Source organism: Geotrypetes seraphini, chromosome 8, assembly GCF_902459505.1.
Source record: "Geotrypetes seraphini chromosome 8, aGeoSer1.1, whole genome shotgun sequence".
In the NCBI taxonomy this organism is placed as follows: Eukaryota; Metazoa; Chordata; class Amphibia; order Gymnophiona; family Dermophiidae; genus Geotrypetes; species Geotrypetes seraphini.
Window position 1 is genome coordinate 44439901 of NC_047091.1, and position 21541 is coordinate 44461441.

Below are 21541 nucleotides of genomic sequence, written 5' to 3' on the forward strand. Positions count from 1 at the left end.
TGTCCCTGAATAGGGTCCAGGCGCTTCCCACAGTCTCCATCCTAAAGATGTTTCTGAGCTTCCTCCCCACCATTTCCCTCATAGCAACATAGTTCCCTTTCTTGAAATTTAGCGCAGTTGTTGCGGTCCTCCTTACTATGGGTGTCTCTCTTTCTAATGTGAATCTGATCGTGTTGTGATCACTGTTGCCTAGTGGTCCTCCCACTTCTATCCCTCTAGCAGGCCCCCCTAATCCGTTTAGGATGAGGTCAAGAGTAGTACCCCCTCGCGTCGGTTCTTTGACTAGTTGCTCCATGAAGCAGTCCTTCACAGTTTCTACAAATCCTGTCTCCCTAGTGCAGTTGGAGTGACCCGTACTCCAGTCTATTCCCGGGTAGTTGAAATCCCCCATCACTGTTACACTTCCAGTCCTGCATTCCTGTCTCAATTCTGCTTCCAAGTCGTGTCCGACTCCTTCTGGCGCACCAGGTGGTCGATAGTACAGCCCCAGTTTTATGCCCGCACCCTTGTTTCCGGGTAATTTGATCCATAGTGATTCCAGCCCCTCTGCCTTTGTTGCCATATCCATCCCGACCGAGTGGATAGAGTCCTTTATATATAGTGCTATGCCTCCTCCCTTCTTGTGGGTCCTGTCCCTCCTGTAAAGCTTGTACCCCGGCAACACCACATCCCATTGATTTTCCTCTGTCCACCAGGTTTCTACAATTCCAATTATATCCAGGTCCTCCCCCTTGGCCACGACTTCTAGTTCACCCATCTTGGCCATGAGGCTTCTTGCGTTTGCGTATAAGCACCTCAGGTTCCGTCGTTTTTCTTCCACCTTTGCATTTACCTGGGCCACTTGCTCTTGGATTTCGGGCATTTTTTCCGTTCCCTGTGCTTCTGCCTTGCCCTCAGCCTTTACCCTCTTAGCTTTCAGCTTCTCCACATCCCCGCCACCCCACTTCCCGGCTTTTCCTCTGGGTTTTCTAGCCCTACCGGCCCCCTCCTGGGCTATCATTCCTTGAGCCTCTGTTTGATCCCCCTCGCCTTGTGGCACCTCTATGTTGCCCTCAGCTTTTGCCCTCGTGCCACCCAGTCCCCTTGTGTCTCCATGCCCCTTAGTCTCCTCCCAGCAAGCTCCCCTTACCTGATGTTTCCCTCGCTGTCTGATCGTAAGATCCACCGGTCTCTCTACTTCCTCCTTGCAGTCAGCCCGTTCAGCATCTGTTCTGGATACTGTTGTCCGAAGCGTCAACATCAGATCGGCTGTCGGCTTTCCCCCTCTCCTCAGTTTAAAGCCCTGTCGATCTCCTTCCTCGCATTGGCTGCCAGTAGTCTAGTTCCCTCAGACTTAACTGCCAATCTCAGTCAGACAAATGATGGTACTACTGTGTCACACAGTGCATGTTACTCAGTTTGCGAGACTTCATCTCCGGATACCTCAGTGGTCTCTCGCATCTCAGTGGTCTCAAGCACTCGACCCACTCTCTCAACACATTAGAGTCACTCCTTCACATCAACGGTTGCTGAAGTGGTGGATGAACTCTTCCAATCTGTCCAGAGAGTTGTTGTTCCATACCCTTCCTCGTCAGAAAGTTCTGACCATGGACTCGTCCACTTGCACTTGAGAAGCTCATCTGGATTGGCTTTGCACGCAAGGCCACTAGTCTCCCCAGGACCGCTTTTGTCATATAAATCTGTTGGAACTCGGAGCGCTCTACAGTGCTGTCAAAGCTTTTCAGCACATTGTGACCAACACTGTCCTTCTTATCCACATGGACAATCATGTCTCGATGTATTACATAAACAAGAAGGAAAGGGGTCTGTGCATCTTTGTCAGGAGGTCCAGAAGATTTGGACCTGGGCCATTGCTTGCAATATAGTCCTGAAAACAATATATATTCAAGGGGAACAGAATTCTCTTGCACACAGACTTAGAAAGTTTCTTCAACCACACGAGTGTTCACTCAGTTCTGCATTGCATCGCATCTTAGTGGAGGACACTTCAGATAGACCTGTTTGTGTCCCCCCACATCCACAAACTTCCCCAGTTTTGCTCCCTGCAGTACTGTCCTCATTGTCTGGAAGCGGATGCTTTCCTACTAGATTGGACTCACAAGTTTCCTTATGCTTTTCCTCCTTGTCAAGCACAAATGGGAATCGGCCACCATGATTCTTATAGCTCCTCGGTGGCCCAGACAACCTTGGTTTTCCCTGCTACTTCAACTCAGTCTGAAGGAACCAATACCTCTTCAAATTTTCCATCTCTTTTCACACAGAATTACTTGTCTATTCTGCATTCCACTTTTCCAGCATTGCACCTGACAGCTTGGTACCTCTCGGTCTAACATTGGCTGACCTTCATGTTTCTCAGTCTGTCAGATTAATCTTGGAAGCATCCAGGAAACTGTCTACGCAGCAGTGTTACCAGGAGAAATGGACATGGTTTTCCACTTGGTGTGCTCTTCATCATCATGAGACTAAATCCACCTCTGTCTCATTAGTATTGGAATATCTTCTACATTTATCCAATTCCAGTCTCAAAATCACTTCGATTAAAGTTCATCTCAGTGCTATCAATGCTTTTCACAGACCAGTCGATGGTAAAACATCTCACTGCTCATCCTCGTGTCCAGATTCATGAAAGGACTTTTCAATGCCAAACCAGCTCTCAAACAACCTCCAATAGTTTGGAATCTTAATGTGGTCCTTGCTGCTTTGATGAACCATCCTTTTGAACCAATGTCTACGGCTCATATCAACTACCTTACTTGGAAAGTGGGTTTTCTAAATTCCCTTATTTCAGCTCAACAAGTAAGTGAAATTCAAGCACTGGTGGCGGATACTCCTTTCACAGTGTTCTACCATGACAAAGTGGTGCTTCGCTCCCATCCCAAGTTTCTTCCAAAGGTTGTCACGGAATTTCACCTTAATCTATTGTTCTTCCAGTATTCTTTCCTAAGCCTGATTCTCATCCTGGGGAAACGGTTCTTCACATTCTGGACTACAAATGAGCATTGGCCTACTATTTGCAGAAAACTCAGCCGCATAGAACATCTCCTCAACTTTTTGTCTCATTTGATCCTAACAAGTTGGGATGTCAAGTATCCAAGAGAAACGATTTCCACGTGATTGCACTCTTGTATCTCTTTCTGTTATGCTCAGGTTGGGCTACAACTGGGGAGTCATGTCACATCCCACAAATTCAGACCTATGGCAGCTTCAGTTGCTTTCCTTCGCTCCACTCCTATTGATGAAATCTATAAAGCTGCTACTTGGTCCTCAGTTTATACATTCACATCACACTACTGTCTGGAAGCTTATTCCAGACGGGATGGTCTCTTCGGCCAAGCAGTATTGCAAAATATATTTTCTTAATGGCCAACTCTCCCTCCATCCCATTCTTATAAGCTAGGGAGTCCCACATGTGAGAATATGCTGCCTACTTATCCTGTGATAAAGCACAGTTACTTACTATAACAAGTGTTATCCAGGGACAGCAGGCAGATATTCTCACAACCCACCCACCTCCCCTGGTTGGCTTCTTAGCTTGCTTAATGAACTGAAGAGCCGTGAGCGGTGTCAAGCGGGAAGGCACTTGGGCATGCGTGGTGTGGGCAGTTTGCAAACTTTCTCAAGTTCTAAAAGTGGCGATGCACTTTTAAAGTGTCCGTACCGGGACTCCGTGGATGACATCACCCACTTATGAAAATATCTGCCATGCTGTCCCTGGATAACACCTGTTATGGTATGTAACTGTGCTTTCTGGTAAGTCCCTTCCGGATCAAGTCATTCCCACGATCTGGGACTTGCAGAAGTCCACACACTTTTCTCACCATGTGCTCCTTCTACTACTGAAAGAGAGACAGTTTCAAAATTCTGCAAGCGATCCGAGCAGAAGTCTTTCTGATCTATTTTTCAATTAAAGTTTATTTTCGGTTGCTTGGGTGCCATGAGACCCCTTGCGGTGGTCTACTGCTGGAGGAAAGGAAGCAGTTTCCGCAGAGTGGACTATAGCTTCAAAAAGAAACTTCAGTGGACCTGTGGAGCTAGCCTACTACATGCCACCTTTTTTTGGGCTTGGGATCCATCCCTTTGGGAGCTAGCTTGCCTCCTGACCATGTCAGAGGTTTAAGCACAGGCAGGGTGCATCCTGAGTAATAGCCCCTTGGGGTTTCATGGCACAGGCTGTGTTCTCCGTCTCCAGTTGCATGTAGAGTTTCTGAGAGGGCAGAGGTTTCGGTTGGCAGAAAATCCTTTTTCGCCATTCAGCTGCAGTAAAAAGAGCCGACAGACAAGGCACTTCAATGACTAAGTACACCTCCATTGTTTCCTATGGGAGCATCGGGTGTGGACAGAGAAACATGTTTTTAAGAGTTTCTGAGGGTAAGGTTCAGGTCTCCCCAAACTCCAAATTGTTTTTTTGTATATTTTAGAATTGTTTATTTTTCCTGTTTTTGGCACGAATTTGCTGGCCAGCGGCCATCTTGGATTTTTATTGATCTTTTTTTCTAAGCTAAAATTCTTCCATAAAACCCCTTGAATTGCTTAAAATCGGTAGGGATGCACTCCTCATCCTCATATCTGTCAAAAACATGTTTGGATTGCGCCAGATTGATGGCTGAGAAGCATCCATGTTCTGTGTGCCGGAGTGCACTGGAGGAGGGGGCCAGGAGCTTCAGACCTCACTTCCTCCAGGTATGAGCCAGCATGGGTCCGGGTTTAAGAACATAAGAATTGCTGCTGCTGGGTGAGACCAGTGGTCCATCATGCCCTGCAATCCACTCACGCGGCGGCCCTCTGGTCAAAGACCAGCGCCCTAACTGAGACTAGCCCTATCAGTGTACATCCTTGTTAAGCAGAAACTTGTCTAACTTTGTCTTGAATCCCTGGAGGGTGTTTTCCCCTATGACAGACTCCGGAAGAGCGTTCCAGTTTTCTACCACTCTCTGGGTGAAGAAGAACTTCCTTTCGTTTGTACGGAATCTATCCCCTTTCAACTTTAGAGAGTGGCCTCTCGTTCTCCCTTCCTTGGAGAGGGTAAATAACCTGTCCTTATCTACTAAATCTATCCCCTTCAGTACCTTGAATGTTTCGATCATGTACCCTCTCAATCTCCTCTGTTCGAGGGAGAAGAAGCCCAGTTTTTCTAATCTTTCGCTGTAAGGCAGCTCCTCCAACCCCTTAACAATCTCGGTCGCTCTTCTCTGGACCCTTTTGAGTAGTACCATGTCCTTCTTCATGTACGGCGACCAGTGCTGCAGTACTCCAGGTGAGGGTGCACCATGGCCCAGTACAGTGGCATGATAACCATCTCCGATCTGTTCGTGATCCCCTTCTTTATCATTCCTAGCATTCTGTTTGCCCTTTTCGCCACCACCGCACATTGCGCGGACGACTTCATCGACTTGTCGATCAGAACTCCCAAGTCCCTTTCCTGGGAGGTCTCTCCAAGTACCGCCCCGGACATCCTGTATTCGTGCATGAGATTTTTATTATCGACATGCATCACTTTACACTTATCCACGTTAAATCTCATCTGCCATGTCGATGCCTATTCCTTGAGCCTGATTATGTCAGATCTTCGCAATCCCTCTGTGTCTTCACTACAATGAATAACTTTGTGTTGTCCGCAAATTTAATCACCTCACTCATCGTACCTATGTCCAGATCGTTTATATAGATGTTGAAGAGCACGGGTCCAAGCACCAAGCTCTGCGGCACCCCACTGGTGACACTCTTCCAGTCCGAGTATTGTCCATTTACCTCCACTCTGTGTTTCCTATGCTCCAGCCAGTTTTTAATCCATGTGAGTATTTCACCCTTAATTCCATGGCTTGCAATTTTCCGAAGTAGTCGTTTATGCGGAACCTTGTTGAATGCCTTCTGAAAGTCCAGATATACAATGTCGACCGGGTCGCCCTTGTCTTATCTGCCTGTTTACTCCCTCGAAGAAGTGCAGCAAGTTTGTCAAACAAGATCTGCCTTTGCTGAAATCGTGCTGGCTGGTCCGTCAAGGTGATCAATGATGCGGTCCTTTATCAGCGCCTCTACCATCTTTCCCAGTACCGAGGTCAGACTCTCACCGGTCTGTAGTTTCCTGGGTCTCCCCTCAAACCTTTTTTGAAGATCGGTGTAACATTCACCACCTTCCAGTCCTCTGGAATCTTTCCCGATTCGTTCAACAGTTGAAGCAGTTCAGTTATGGTCCCTTTCAGTTACTTGATGACCCTCGAATGGATGCCACCCGGTCCCGGGGATTTATCGCTTTTAAGCCTATTAATCTGCTTGCATACCTCTTCTAGACCCTGTCAGTTTCCCTTTTTCACTTCCAGCATATAGCCTGATGGGTTCCAGTATGCTGTGTATGTCCTCTTCGGTAAAAACAGATGCAAAAAAACGTGTTCAGTCTGTCGGCGATTGCTTTGTCCTCCTTTAGCGCTCCCTTTATTCCTTGGTCATCCAGCGGTCCCACCGCTTCCTTCGTGGGTCATTTCCTTTTAATATATCGAAAGAACGGCTTGACGTTTTTTGCCTCCTTGGCTATTTTTTCCTCATAGTCTCTTTTGGCCCATTTTACCACCTTATGGCACCTTCGTTGATGTTGTTTGTGCTTGTTCCAGTTTTCGTCTGTTTTTGATCCTTTCCATTCCTTAAATGAGGCTTTTTTGTCTCTGATCGCGTCCTTTACCTCTACAGTGAGCCACGCTGGTTCTTTTTTCTTTTTCCTCTTTGATCCCTTGTTGATACGCGGTATATATTGATATTGTGCCTCGGTGACCGTATCCTTAAAAAGAGACCAAGCTTGCTCTAGCGTCTTTACAGTGTTTATCCTCTTCCCTACCATGCATCTCATCCTTTCGTAATTCCCTTTTCGGAAGTTTAGCACCGTGGCCGTCGTTCTGGACCGATGTTTCGCCCCTATTTCCAGGTTGAAGCGGATCGTATTGTGATCGCTGTTTCCCAGCGTTCCTTCTACTTCTACATCTTGTGACGGTCCTCGCAGTTTATTTAAAATTAGCTCCAGAATTGCGTTTCTTCTTATATTCTCCTTGACAAGTTGTTCCAGGAAGCAATCGTCTACAGTTTCCAGGAACTTGGTCTCTCTAACACAGTCAGAGGTGCCTAGGTTCCATTCTATCCCCGGATAGTTGAAGTTGCCCATGATAACTGCGTTGCTTCCCTTGTAGTTGCGTTTAATCTCTTCCGTCATTTCTCCATCAATTTCTTCGGACTGCCGTAGGGGTCAGTAGTAGATGCCTATCCTCATTTCCGGTCCGTTTGTTCCTGGAATTTTGACCCATAGAGACTTAACTTATCCGTCTGTTGTGGCAAGTTCTCTCCAGTAGATTCAATTCCCTCTTTGACGTATATGGCAATGCCTCTTCCTTTTTGAGTCACTCTGTCTCTGCGGTATAGTTTGTATCCCGGTAGCACCGTGTCCCAGACATTTTCATCAGTCCACCATGTTTCTGTGATGCCTATGATGTCAACATTATCCTTTTGTGCCACAGCTTCTAATTAACCCATCTTATTTCTAAGGCTCCTTGCGTTCGTGTACGCCCGAAGTCTGTTTTTCATGGTGGCACCAATGTCAGGGGGCTCCTTCCGAGCAGCACCAGCAACTTGGCGAGACTTGGCTGCTGCCATAGGGTATTTGTTTTCTCGTGATATTACTCAGCTCTTGTGGAGAGTGTATTCCACGGATCCAGCGCATTTGACGCGTGAAGTGAGCGGGGTCTCCTTTGACAAACTAGGTCTCTGTTGCTGGATTTCCCTCTGTAGGGCTCCTCTATGCTGGCTACCACAGACCCAGATTGCCTTAGATTGAACAGGGATACTATGCCTATCCTGTCTCCTTACACTGATGACTAATGCCCTCTGTTGATCATTTCAGAGGGATATCTCTGAGCAATCCAGATCTGGGTGATGACCCTTCCATCTTCAGGCTCTTAAAGTCTGTATCTGTTCGCCATTTCATCATGGATGCCATGAAAGAGCTCAAATTGGAATCTCAACCCTCTACATCACAGTGTTCAGTCATGTGTCACTCTAATGCTCTGAGCTCTTTTTCTCCAGCACATCCAAAGCTCATGGTCCTGGTTATCATGCAGTGGGATGCTTCTGAGAATTCTTTCCAGCTGACTAAAGCTCTGTCTAGGCTTTATCTTGTGGCTCCTGAATTTCAGAAATTTTTATTTTTGAGCAGGCCAAGGGGGAATCCACGGTGACACAGGTTTTCAAATGTATGGCCCTCCCTAGCGATGGAGGGATGTCTCAAGACTCCCAAACTCACTGAGTGGACATTATCTAGATTAAAACTTTTTATTAGAAAACCATGTAGCTCTATCATATGATACAATTCTATTTGGTACGTCTAAGAGAACAAAAAGTCAAATTTCATCAAGTAATAATAAACTTATTAATAATGACAGGAGTCGCCATTCAACATATCACCAGAAATTGGAAAAATTACACCAGACTTAATTACACCTTCTGGTGAAATTCGTTGTGCCATATATACAAAATGGAAAGAACAATTGCTATACAAAAAGGGAATTATAATAATTTAAAAAAGATTTTGGGGCCATTGATAACTTATTGTAATGATTAGACGCCTTTTTACACTGAAAGTATAATTATAATTATGGGAAAGGGGGTGGTATATAGTTACAATATAGATTTAATTAATTCTATGAATATAACACATGTATGATATTTTTTGATTACAATATTTGTGAAGTGGGTGGGGGAGGGAGATAATTTATATATTTAAGATGACAATTGAAAGAATTTCAAGTGATGTGTATGATTCAATTGATGTAATATTGTGTACTTGAAGTAAGATGAAAAATGAATAAAGAATTGGAAAAAAAAAACCCCCCCAAACTTTTTAATGTGGCTTTCTCGGGTATCAAGGCTGCTGCAGAGGCTTCCTTAGCGGCACGTGCATATCACATGAGATTATGCCGGGTGCCCTTTGCGGAGGAGGATGCCTGTCCCCAGCTGGGGTTGGAAGGCATGGATTATGTGGCCGGATGCCCTTTATGATCTCATATGATTTCTCAGTAAGGTCTCAACTTATGCAATGTTAGCGTGTCAGAGTCTTTGGATCCATCATTGCACAGGTGATTTTGCCTTTAAGGTGACTCTAATCAGATTCCTCTTTTAGGGTCAGCTACTTTTTGGTAAAAGTCTGGATGATGTAGTGGCCAGCAGTGCAGGTCTCTACCCTGAGTCTCTCCTTGAGAACAAATTTCGGCGCCCCTCAGGAGGGAATTGCAATACTGGATCTAAGTAGCGCCTTTGACCTAGTTGACCACTCCATCATGCTGAACTGTTTGGAATCAATAGGCATCTCAGGAAACACCCATACCTGGTTCCGGGGATTCCTTGAATTCAGATCCTATCAAGTACTCAAAGAAGATAAACTCTCCTTCAGCTGGAACAACAACTGCGGACTTCCCCAAGGCTCCCCGCTTTCACCGACCCTCTTCAACATCTACCTCATCTCATTGGGTCACCTACTACAGAGCTTAAATCTCACCTTCCACATTTACGCTGACGATATCACCGTCGTACTCCCACTATCCGATATTTCGCCGAATTTCATCATTCACCTATCCAATATCCTAAACCAAATAGAACTTTGGATGAAGGCCTTCAAACTCAAACTGAACACAGAAAAAACCAAATTTTTCCTAGCCTCTCCCAACGAGTAGATAAGACAACAAGATCCACCTGAACGGCAAAGATTACGAAATTGCTCAATCTATTAAAATACTAGGGATTACCCTTGACAAACATCTAACACTAGAAAAACACACTGATCTAATGTTCAAAAAATGCATCTCTACTCTTTGGAAACTTCGCACCATCAAAAAATTATTTGACGAATCATCCTTTCGTCTACTAGTACAAGCCTCCATCTTGAGTACTCTGGACTACTGCAACATCATATTTTTGGGAGCATACAAAAAGTCACTCTACAAGCTAAGATTAATCCAGAACACCGCAGTCCGCCTCATCTTCGGACTAAAAAAATGGGAACATATCTCCCCATATCTCCAACTTCTTCACTGGCTGCCAGTAGAATCCAGAATACTTTTCAAGTTTGCCTGCATCAGTTTCAAAGCGATCTTCGGAATGCTACCAACTTACCTAGCTTCCCAAATCCTCACCAACTGCCCAAAAAAGATCTCCCGCAGAGCAAACCTCTTTACTTACCCATCCCTGAAATCATGTTACTACAAGAAGTACCTAAACAGAATGCTTTCATTCCAGGCAGCCAAACTGAACACATGGCTAGCAAAACCAATACTCGAGGCCACATCATACGCTGACTTCAGAAAATCTCTGAAGACCCGTCTCTTCAACACCACCTAAGCTTTTCCCCCTCTACCAGTTATATTCCCCCCCGAATGCCCACCCCCTACCTTCCTTCCACCTCCAACGCTTATTGCTGTGTTCCTCTCTTACTCACATTGTATATATCCTCCTGTAAACAGCGTTGATCTCTTGTATCCTGTTCATATTGTAATATCCTGTATCTTATTGTAAACATCCTGTACCGGTTCACTCTGTAATTTACTGTATCTTATTGCAAACATCCCCGGTACCTGCTCACTTTGTATTATCCTGTATCGTATTGTAAACATTTCCTGTTCCTGTTCACTTTGTAATATCCTCTTCTTACTGTAAACATCCCCCAATATCTCATGCACATTGTAATTTCCTGTATCTTATTCATTGAGAATGTGAATGAGAAGTAGGATATTACATTCACAAAGCTTATGTATCTCAAATTCCTGGTTCCAATACCTAGCTTATATCTTGTTCCAAACATATGTATCTTGTTGTAAACATATGTCTCCTGCTGTAAACACTGCACTCTCTCTCAGCACGAACCTCATTGTAAACCGCTTCGAACTTAGGGTATAGCGGTATATAAGAAATAAAATTATTATTATTATTATTACTTGTCCCTCCCGCAGATTTCATCAAGGTTCCTTGGGCTCTTCGACCCAAAGATATTCCCAAGGATACTAACCAGATTACAATTCTACTTCAGGCATCCACATGCATCAGGATATCATCCCAGTGCAGCTCCTAAGAAGTCACAATGACGCCAGAAGTCCGGCAGCGCTCCCTCAGATCAGGGGCCGGCTCTCTTGGTTTTACCAAGAGTGGACGTGATATAATTTGGGAGGGGCACAAGATATACTTCTTTTGCCTTTTTCCGGATTTGTTCCTGGATTCTCTTGCAGGATGGCTGGAGAAGGAGTCAAAGGTTCCATTACTCTGCAACATCTCTTGAACATCCGAGTGGTATAGCCCATTCCAGAAAAAGAATTGGGCTTAGGCAGATTCTCCTTATACTTTATCGTGCCAAAGAAAGGATGAAAGGCCTAGAGACCCATTCTGGTTCTAGAGACAGTCATAGTTGCTGTTTCGTTGGGGGAGTTTCTGACATCCTTGGATCTCACAGGAGCTTACTTCCATATTCAATCTATCTGGATCATTGCAGGTTTCTGCATTTTCATGTTCTTCAGCAGCATTTCCAGTTTACAGCTCTGCCCTTTGGGCTAGTGATAGTTCCCTGCACCTTCCTTAAAGTTATGATAGTTGTGGTGATCTTCCTCTGCAGGAGAGGAGTGTTTAAGTCCATCCTTATCTGAATGATATTTTAATTCAGGCTCCATCTGCCACAGCATGGAAGGCTATACAGCAGTAGGTGTGCCAAAGACTAAGTGGAGCCAGTGAGGGTTCAGGCTTTCCTTCAAGCAGGTTTAGATAAGGGAGGCCACCGCCAAACCTTTAGGGTTCATGTGGTAGTGTTTTCGTGTTTTCAAGTGCACATTGGTTTCTGTTCACTGATGGCTCATCCAGATGGGACCAGATTTCTCAGAAAGGCACTTCATTTGTTTCCTCTTTTACATCAGCCTTTTACTAAGTGGAATCTTAATATTGTTTGGCCCCGTTCGTGCCGCTAAAGGATGCTTCGCTTTAGAATCTGACGTTCAAGACTGTCTTTCTAGTGATCGTCATCTGCACACCGTGTATTTCGGGGTTTCAGACTCTTTCATGTAGAGAGCTCTTTCTGTGGATAACAGACTCGGGGGGAGTTCTCCTTACTATTCCTTCCTTTCTGTTGAAAGTAACTTCAGAGTTTCATGTCAACGAGGTTGTTAGTTTACCTGCTTTTCGCTCCATGGGGTCAGAAAGTGAGGATAAAATCTTGCACAGATTGGCTGTGCGGAGAGTCCTCTTTCACTTTTGGAGAAATCTAAAGATTTTAGTCTTTATGATCATCTCTTTATCCTGACTGCCCAGTTTTACCAAGATAGCCCAGCCTCTAAGGCTTCTAATGCCTTTGGGTCCCTATGACACTTTTGTCAATTTGCATTGCCCACAGTGAACAGCCACTGGTTTCTCTCAAGGCCCGCTCAACAGTGTTTCTGCCTCGTGGGCAGAAGCTCAAGCAATTCCTCTGGGTGACATTTATAGGACAGGTACTTGGTCTTTGCTTTACCAGATTTTACCAAGTAGATGTAGCGGCTTGTTCTGATGCAGTATTTGAGACATCGGTGTTGAGGGCAGGCTCTTCTGTCCCTCCCTAGACGATACTATTGCTTTGGTACGTCTCCTTGCATGTAGAATCCAGAAGGGACGTACCAGAATGGAAGATTAGGTTTTTACCTTTGATAATCTTTTTTTCTGGTAGTTCTTGGAGGATTCTATATGATCCGCCCTCTCAGTATAGGCTCAGTTTTTTCTGAATCGCCTGCATTTTTTCTGCCTGTCTTTTCTCCTTACAGGCCAAAGTATCTTCCAGCCAGGAGATGTACCCTGTGGGGAAATTCATTCTTATGTGAGTACCATTCTTACCGATAGCAGGTTTCCTGTGAATGCTTGTTGCACACAGCAGGTTAGTTAGTAATGAAGATGTAAAGTAAGATGTTCTTGTCTTTGTAATGATATTTGTCTTAATGATGCATGTTTAATTGGAACCACTTGGTAACAGGCGGTATATAAATTTTTAAAATAAATAAGTTCTACATTGTTGCCTGTTTATTAATTATGTTCTTATTTCTAACAAAACAGACCTTAATTGTTTCTGGGGAGGTTCCCCCATGCCTCCTAATTTGTTGTTGCCTTGTTTCAATGTGGTGGCGTGGCTTTTTGACGTAACTGCAAGGGGCTCTGCCTCTCTCTCAGTAGTAGGAGCACCACATGGTGAGAAAAGTGTGTGGATTTCTGCAAGTCCCAGATCGCGGAATGGATTTGGACACCTTACGTATAGAATCTTCCAGGGACTACCAGAAAGAAAATTATCGAAGGTAAGAACCTAATCTTCCAGTGCTGGTGACACTGTGATCATCCTGTGCTTTATATTCTCTCCTGTCACTTGCTGTGTGGAAAAGATAAACAACACCTAGCCCCATAAAACTCAAGCTTCTTATCCATACAAGTGGTTTTTCTATGTCTTTCTTTCATTTTGTCTGAAAGCATTCATTCTCTTCCAGAAATCAATGATCATGAACAGAAGCTGTATGCACTGAAGGAAGTACTGAAGAAATTTCCTAAAGAAAACCAGGAGATCTTTAAATATGTCATTTCTCATTTAAACCGGTATGTCCAGCATGTGTGTTTGGACTGCATTTCCTTGAACATGTTAAGAGTGCTCAACATCTGAGCTTGAATGACCCATTGATTGTACTAGCCATGCATCACAGGGGTCTCAAGCACTGGGAGGATTCTCTTTTGTATTTAATATGCCTGAATACTACATTCTTTTCCAGTTCCCTTACTTGCCTCTGTATAGAGCCTTGAAATTATACTCTCCTCTTCAGTTTCTGGAAGAGGTCCACCTGCATGTGGTCTCTGTTTATTTTGTATATTGACCAATGTTGTTACTACTCATCACTTCAGTGAAAACAGGAGATATGAATATGTCTGACTCCTAGTTTGGCAGTGTGAACATGGAATGGACATGCAAAGAAAATAGTGAAGCCTAGAGAAAGGAGGGAATTAAGAGAGAGAGGGAACAGACATAGATCCTTAGATTTAGAGAAATATATTTATAACAGCTATGCTACCCTCGCATTAGAGAATAACACGAGGAAAAAATTTGTCCCCATCTCCACGAGCTCCATCCCCGCGAGCTCAGTCCCCGTCACCACCCCCACATATATTCCTCACCAAAGTGTTCAGGATCTGTTTCTCTCCACCCCCCTTCACCTCATCCAGCATCCCCTCCCTCGCTCCTGCCCGCCTGCCGCTGTCAAGCAGCTCCCTCCCTTCCTTCCCCTTACCTTCGCTGGCTTACTTTAATTTTAAGAACATTACTGGGTCAGACCAATGGTTCATCAAGCCCAGTAGCCTGTTTTCACAGTGGCCTATCCAGGTCCCTAGTACCTGGCCAAAAACCAAGGAGTAACAACATTCCCAAGTGGAATCCCCAAACAGTAGCAAGATTCCAGAATCTAAAAGAGTATCAAGATTTTGGAACCCAAAGAGTAGCAACATTCCATGTTACCGATCCAGAGCAAAGGTACCCTTTAAGTGTGCAATTGGTGCCTTGTAGAAGGAAAACTAAACTAAACTAAAACTTAGCTTTGTATACCGGGTCATCAACCAAATAAGGAGCTCCTGTCTGTACAGCTTTTAGTTTGATGCAGGGCTTGCTTCTACTGAAGCTTCCCACAGTGTCATGGGACTTAACATGGTGTTAATTGAGCTTTCTTTGAGCCATTTTTATCAGTGAACTGACCTGGAAGTTCCTGTTTTGGTGGCAGTGACTTCAGCATGCAGAGTGAGTGAACTCTAGGCTCTAATAACTGAATCCATTTTATACCAAAATATTCAATAAGAGAATGGTTCTTATAGTAATATTTCCTAAGGATGTGTCGGTTATCCATTTTAATTAGTCTATTGCCCTTCTAACATTTTTTCCCAGACCTCATGCCCATAAAGATAAAATCTTACTCCACATACTGGATTGCAAGAGACCTTTGACCTTTTATCTTGAGCAGACTAAAGCCCTTAAAATGTCCACCCAATGTTTTGGGGGTTTTTTTTTTTTTTTTAACCTAAATAGGATAATGGCTTTAATCAACAACACACACTGAGGGGTATTTTCAGTGATACCCAAATCCAGTTTTGGGAGAAAATGTCCAAGAATCCAGTAGAGAAAATAACCATTTCTTGTACAATCCACTTTATTATAGTAGATGGAACTTCTATCTACGTGGGTGTAGTCTACAGACCTCTGACTCAATCGCAGCAAATTGATAAGGATCTGATTGTGGATATCCAAAAGTTTGGAAGGAAAGAGGAGGTTCTGCTGTTGGGAGATTTCAACCTGCCGGATGCGGACTGGAATGTTCTGTCTGCGGAATCGGTAAGAAGTAGGGAGATAGTGGATGCCTTTCAAGAGGCTCTGCTCAGACAAATGGTGACGGAACCCACAAGGGAAAAAGCGATATTGGATCTGGTCCTCACAAATGGAGAGAGTATCTCTAATGTTCGAGTGGGTGCTCACCTGGGAAGTAGCGATCATCAAACGGTTTGGTTTGATATAACGGCTAAAGTAGAGAGCGGCCGCACAATACTTAAAGTCCTAGATTTCAAACGTACAGACTTTAATGCAATGGGAAAGTACCTGAAGAAAGAGCTGTTAGGATGGGAGGACATAAGAGAAGTGGAAAGACAGTGGTCTAAGTTGAAAGGAGCGATAAAAATGGCTACAGACCTTTATGTGAAGAAAATCAATAAAAACAAGAGAAAAAGGAAGCCAATATGGTTCTCCAACCTAGTGGCTGAGAAAATAAAGCGAAAGAGTTGGCGTTCATGAAATATAAAAAAACCCAAGAAGAGGAGAGCAGAAAGGACTACAGGGTGAAACTGAAAGAAGCCAAGAGAGAGATACGTTTGGCGAAGGCACAGGCGGTAGAACAAATGGCTAAAAATGTAAAAAAGGGAGATAAAAAATTTTTTCAGATATATTAGTGAAAGGAGGAAGATAAAAAATGGAATTGCTAGGCTGGGAACCAATATGTGGAGAGTGATGAGGAGAAAGCAAATGTGGTAAACAAATACTTCTGTTCTGTATTCACAGAAGAAAATCTTTGAGAAGGACTGAGATTGTCAGGCAAAGTTACACGAGAAAATGGAGTAGATTCTGCGCCGTTCACGGAGGAGGGTGTTTATGAGCAACTTGAAAAACTGAAGGTGGACAAAGCGATGGGACCAGATGGGATCCATCCCAGGATACTAAGGGAGCTCAGAGAGGTTCTGGCGAGTCCTATTAAAGACTTGTTCAACAAATCTCTGGAGATGGGAGTGATTCCTGGGGATTGGAGGAGAGCGGATGTGGTCCCTATTCATAAAAGTGGTCACAGGGATGAAGCAGGAAACAGGTGAGCCTCACTTCAGTTGTTGGAAAAATAATGGAAGTGTTGCTGAAAGAAAGGATAGTGTACTTCCTTGAATCTAATGGGTTACACGATCCAAGGCAACATGGCTTTACAAAAGGTGAATCGTGCCAAACGAACCTGATTGAATTTTTTGATTGAGTGACAAGAGAGCTGGATCGAAGACATATGCTAGATGTAATTTACTTGGATTTCAGCAAAGCCTTTGATACAGTTCCTCATAGGAGGCTGTTGAACAAACTTGAAGGGCTGAAGTTAGGACCCAAAGTGGTGAACTGGGTCAGAAACTGGACGTCGGACAGACGCCAGAGGGTGGTGGTTAATGGAAGTCGCTCGAAGGAAGGAAAGGTGACTAGTGGAGTCCCTCAGGGTTCGGTGCTGGGGCCAATCCTGTTCAATATGTTTGTGAGTGACATTGCTGAAGGGTTAGAAGGAAAAGTGTGCCTTTTTGCAGATGATACCAAGATTTGTAATAGAGTAGACACCGAAGAGGGAGTGGAAAATATGAAAAAGGATCTGCAAAAGTTAAAGGAATGGTCTAATGCCTGGTAACTAAAATTCAATGCAAAGAAATGCAAAGTAATGCATTTAGGGATTAATAATAGGAAGGAACCGTATATGCTGGGAGGAGAGAAGCTGATATGCACGGACGGGAAGAGGAACCTTGGGGTTATAGTGTCCGAAGATCTAAAGGCGAAAAAATAGTGTGACAAGGCAGTGGCTGCTGCTAGAAGGATGCTGGGCTGTATAAAGAGAGGCGTAGTCAGTAGAAGGAAGAAGGTGTTGATGCCCCTGTACAGGTCATTGGTAAGGCCCTACTTGGAGTATTGTATTCAGTTTTGGAGACCGTATCTGGCGAAAGACGGAAGAAGACTTGAGGCGGCCCAGAGGAGGGCGACGAAAATGATAGGAGGCTTGCGCCAGAAGACGTATGAGGAGAGACTGGAAGCCCTGAATATGTATACCCTAGAGGAAAGGAGAGACAGGGGAGATATGATTCAGACGTTCAAATACTTGAAGGGTATTAACGTAGAACAAAATTTTTTCCAGAGAAAGGAAAATGGTAAAACCAGAGGACATAATTTGAGGTTGAGGGGTGGTAGATTCAGGGGTAATGTTAGGAAATTCTACTTTTCGGAGAGGGTGGTGGATGCCTGGAATGCGCTCCCGAGAGAGGTGGTAGAGAGTAAAACTGTGACTGAGTTCAAAGAAGCGTGGGATGAACACAGAAGATTTAGAATCAGAAAATAATATTAAATATTGAACTAGGCCAGTATTGGGCAGACTTGTACGGTCTGTGTCTGTGTATGGCCGTTTGGTGGAGGATGGGCTGGGGAGGGCTTCAATGGCTGGGAGGGTGTAGATAGTCTGGAGTAAGTCTTAACAGAGATTTCGGCAGTTGGAACCCAAGCACAGTACCGGGTAAAGCTTTGGATTCTTGCCCAGAAATAGCTAAGAAGAAAAAAAATGTAAAAAAAAAAATTTAATTTGAATCAGGTTGGGCAGACTGGATGGACCATTCGGGTCTTTATCTGCCGTCATCTACTATGTTATTCTGGGACCAGTGGGTTATTTCCTTCCACCTGCCAGAGTCTGTAGGAAGCCTCAAAACTTCAGAGGCTTTTTCCCCCTCCCTTACATATCTCCTCTCTGAGCATGCTCTCCAGTCTTATCTTCCTACAAAGCCAGCCATTAGGAGCTTATCTTTTCTGCTTGTGTTTTATTTTGATCTTTCAGTATTTTTTGTTCGTGGTTTTCGCCCTCATGCTGTGAAGGTTCCCTGCGGAGACATCCTTGACTGCGGGAGATCGCACACTGTTGGAGAACGTCTGCTTCTGGGGGGTCCCTGCTTAGCAGTAAGCCCCATGGACAGCCTGCACATTAAATCAGGGCTCTGGGACCTTTCCCTTGGGAGCTAGCTCACCCCAGGTTCATCCACTAGTTGGTGTAGCACAGGCTAAGACGGTTCCATTGAGGTGCGACTGGGATCAGAGCCAGACTGCATCCCTCCGCCAGGCATTTGCACATTGTGTTCAAGGATGGCGGAGGTCTCCGGCTGTGGTGATCAGGCCGGTGGGGCAGTGAGAAGACTTGAAATCCAGATTTCCAGTTCACTGAGGCAAAGGATCTCCCTGCAAGCTGTATTCAGCTGCATACAGTTTCTCTCATTCAGCACAGTGAGTAAAATGTTTCAGTTTTTCCTGTGAGCATGGTTATGTGAGAGTAAGCTAACAGTTTGAATCAGAGATTTGGGGTGCTCTTTAAAAAGGAGTTTTTAGGTGGTTTCCCTGCATGTCCTATACCTCCCACCCCTAAAATCCTAAAAGCTCTGTTTTTGAGGGTTCTCTGTAGTTTTCCTGGGCTATTTTTAGTCAAAACAGGGCCTCAGTGGCCGTTTTGGATTTTCCAGGTTTTCTTTTCATACTTGGTAGCTTCATGTATGAAAGAAAACCACATAGATGATCTCCCCAGGGCAGGATGGGATGGATTCATGCCTCATTTGCGGTAGATGGCTGTCTGTTGCACAGCCGTGTTCCAAGTGCGCTGCGGTCTGTGAGGGGGGCGAGATTTGCTCAAATGCGGTGCCTTTGATCTCTGGGGAGGATCTTCAAGTGCCTTAGGCCCTGACTCCCACAAAATTGGCATTGGGGGGCCCTGGGGAGTGCGCTGGCAGCGTTTCAGTGAACTGTAAGCGCGACTCCTGTAAAAACCCTCATAAATCTTTCAAACATTCCAAATCTGAGATGCAGAAGTCAGCTCCCGCAGCAGAGGATGGTCCCCCCCTGGAATTTGTGCACATGCTTTATCAGGCATACTTAGTTAAAAAGTCCCTCCCTGCCTGTTTCTTTCCACCGGCTTCTGTGCCAATCACAGGGACCCCTGCTCCAAGAAACTAGGGTCTTTTTTTCTTGTCTTCTTGCAAGTGTACTGGCCCGCAGTTGTGCCAGACACACTTTCCATTCCTCTGCTTTCACAGGGCAGCTCTGTGGCAGCCATGGACATGGCGAATCTAGCGGATCTCCAGGATCTGGACTGCTACAGAGCCCGTGATTTGGGGGAGGATCCCACTGTGCACAAGTTCTTCAAACCCGCACACCTTGTGGATTTAATCTCTGATGATTCTCTGCAGGAATTGAAACTACAGACGGAAAAGCCAGTCTCTACTGAATGTTCCCTTTATGAATGACCAGAGGCCACAATCTGCCGATCATCCTGATGTTGTCTGGATTCCTATGGATATCTGGGAGACTTCTGAGGGTCCCTTGAAATGTGTTCGAGCCATGGCATCTTTATCCTATGCTGGATGGCTTTAACAAGCGCTTTACTTCTCCGAAGGTGGATTCTTTGGTGGAGCATATCGCCAAGCGCACATCTCTCCCTAGCGATGGGGGGGAGGGGGGGTCCTGAAGGATGTCTAGGACAGACGCTTGACTTTTATCCTTAAGCATCTGTTTAATTCAGCCGCGGCTGCGGTCAAAGTGGAGATGGTTTCCTCTTTCGTGACTCAGGCATGCCACTCCAAGCTGCACCACGATCCCGACACTGTGGTGCTTCGGGATTTGGATCTTCTCATCTCTGGAGTGGATTACAAGGCTGATGCCCTGTACGACATCTTGAACGTTTTCGTCAAGCTTGGCGCCTATTCTGTTTCAGTTTGCTGGATGCTCTGGATCCGGAAATGGTCTGGTGATTCATCTTCTAAGGTTACATTGAGCAGGTTGCCCTTCAAGGTTCAGCTCCTGTTCGGTCAAGGTCTGGGTGACCTTATGGCCAGTGTTCAGGATCATAATCTCAAGGCATTACCTGGGAGCAAGTCCTGCCCTTCTGGGTATTCTCATTTTCATCCCTTTTGGCATTCTCGCCCGTACTCTGGCCCTTCTACAGGTTATCATTCCTCCTCATCTGCCAGACTGCACTTTGGCAGGTCTTGCCATCAGCAGTCTGTGGAAAGTCAACCGGTGGCTGCCACCAAGAAACAGTTCTGATACCAGCCCACTGTCTCCCCCTCCGTGCTTCGGGGGGCGGTTATTGGCCTTTTTGGCAGAATTGGAGGCCATTACCTCTGACTGCTGGGTTTTTGAGGTTCTCGTCCTTGTTTGAATTCCATGATTCTGTCCTTTCTTGGTTTGTCTCCTACCTTTCCCAACATACCTTTAGTGTATGTATAGGTGGGTCCTCTTCTGCTGACACCCCGCTAGCGGTTGGTGTACCCCAGGATTCTGTCTTAGGACCTCTTCTCTTCTCTATACCTCTTCCCTCGATGCCCTGATCTCCTCCCATTACTTCCAGTATCATCTTTATGCTGATGACTCTCAGTTGTACTTCTCTACACCTGAAATTCACCTAAAGTAAAAGAAAAAGTCTCTGCTTGTTTGGCTGACATTGCTGCCTGGATGTCCTGCCGTCATCTGAAACTAAATATGTCCAAGACTAAGCTGCTTCTCTTTCCTCCTAAATCCTCTGCTCTTCCTCCTTTCTCCATCTCTGTAAATAATACTTTCATTGTTTCAGTCTCTTCTGCTCGCAACCTTGGAGTCATCTTCGATTCTGACCACTCATTTTTTATGTATATCCAACATGCGGCTAAGACCTGTCACTCTTATCTGTTCAATATCACCAAAATTTGCCCCTTCCTCTCTGAGCACACTACCCGGACCCTTGTCCAAGCTCTCGTAACCTCACGCTTAGATTACTGCAATCTACTTCTATGTCTCAGTAACAAAGACTAAACCCTTGTCTGTATCCCTCCACTAAATCCCTTAGTACAGTGTTCTTCAACCGCCGGTGCGCGGACCATTGACGATACGCAGAAATTTCCTGCTGGTTCGCACTTTGGGCCTGAGGAGATCAGTGCACAAAGCCGTGGGCTGCGACTACTATGTGCATCCTGTACCTGAATCAGCTGCTTTCTCTCTGTCATCGCAACATCAGAAGAAAGGCTTCTGGATGAGGCATGGGACGCGTGAGGAGCCGCCGCACGTGGCTTTGAACAAACTGCAGCAGTGAGGAAGAGGGCGCTGGCTGCGGGCAGCATAAAATGGCCAGATGGGAGTGCTGGTATGTTTATTGCAGAGGGGGAGGAAGAGACAGCTGGCTTTCTCAAGGCATTGTTTGTGAACATA

The 21541-nt window shown here is 45.1% G+C and overlaps 1 protein-coding gene across 1 annotated transcript in view; it reads left to right on the forward strand.

The window, feature by feature from the left end:
* Window positions 1-21541, forward strand: part of ARHGAP35 (Rho GTPase activating protein 35) — a 238154-nt gene that overhangs the window by 208313 nt on the left and 8300 nt on the right. The window contains exon 6 of the mRNA XM_033953808.1: window positions 13509-13614. Coding sequence (XP_033809699.1) covers window positions 13509-13614 — 106 coding nt within the window. The remainder of the gene's footprint in view (window positions 1-13508; window positions 13615-21541) is intronic.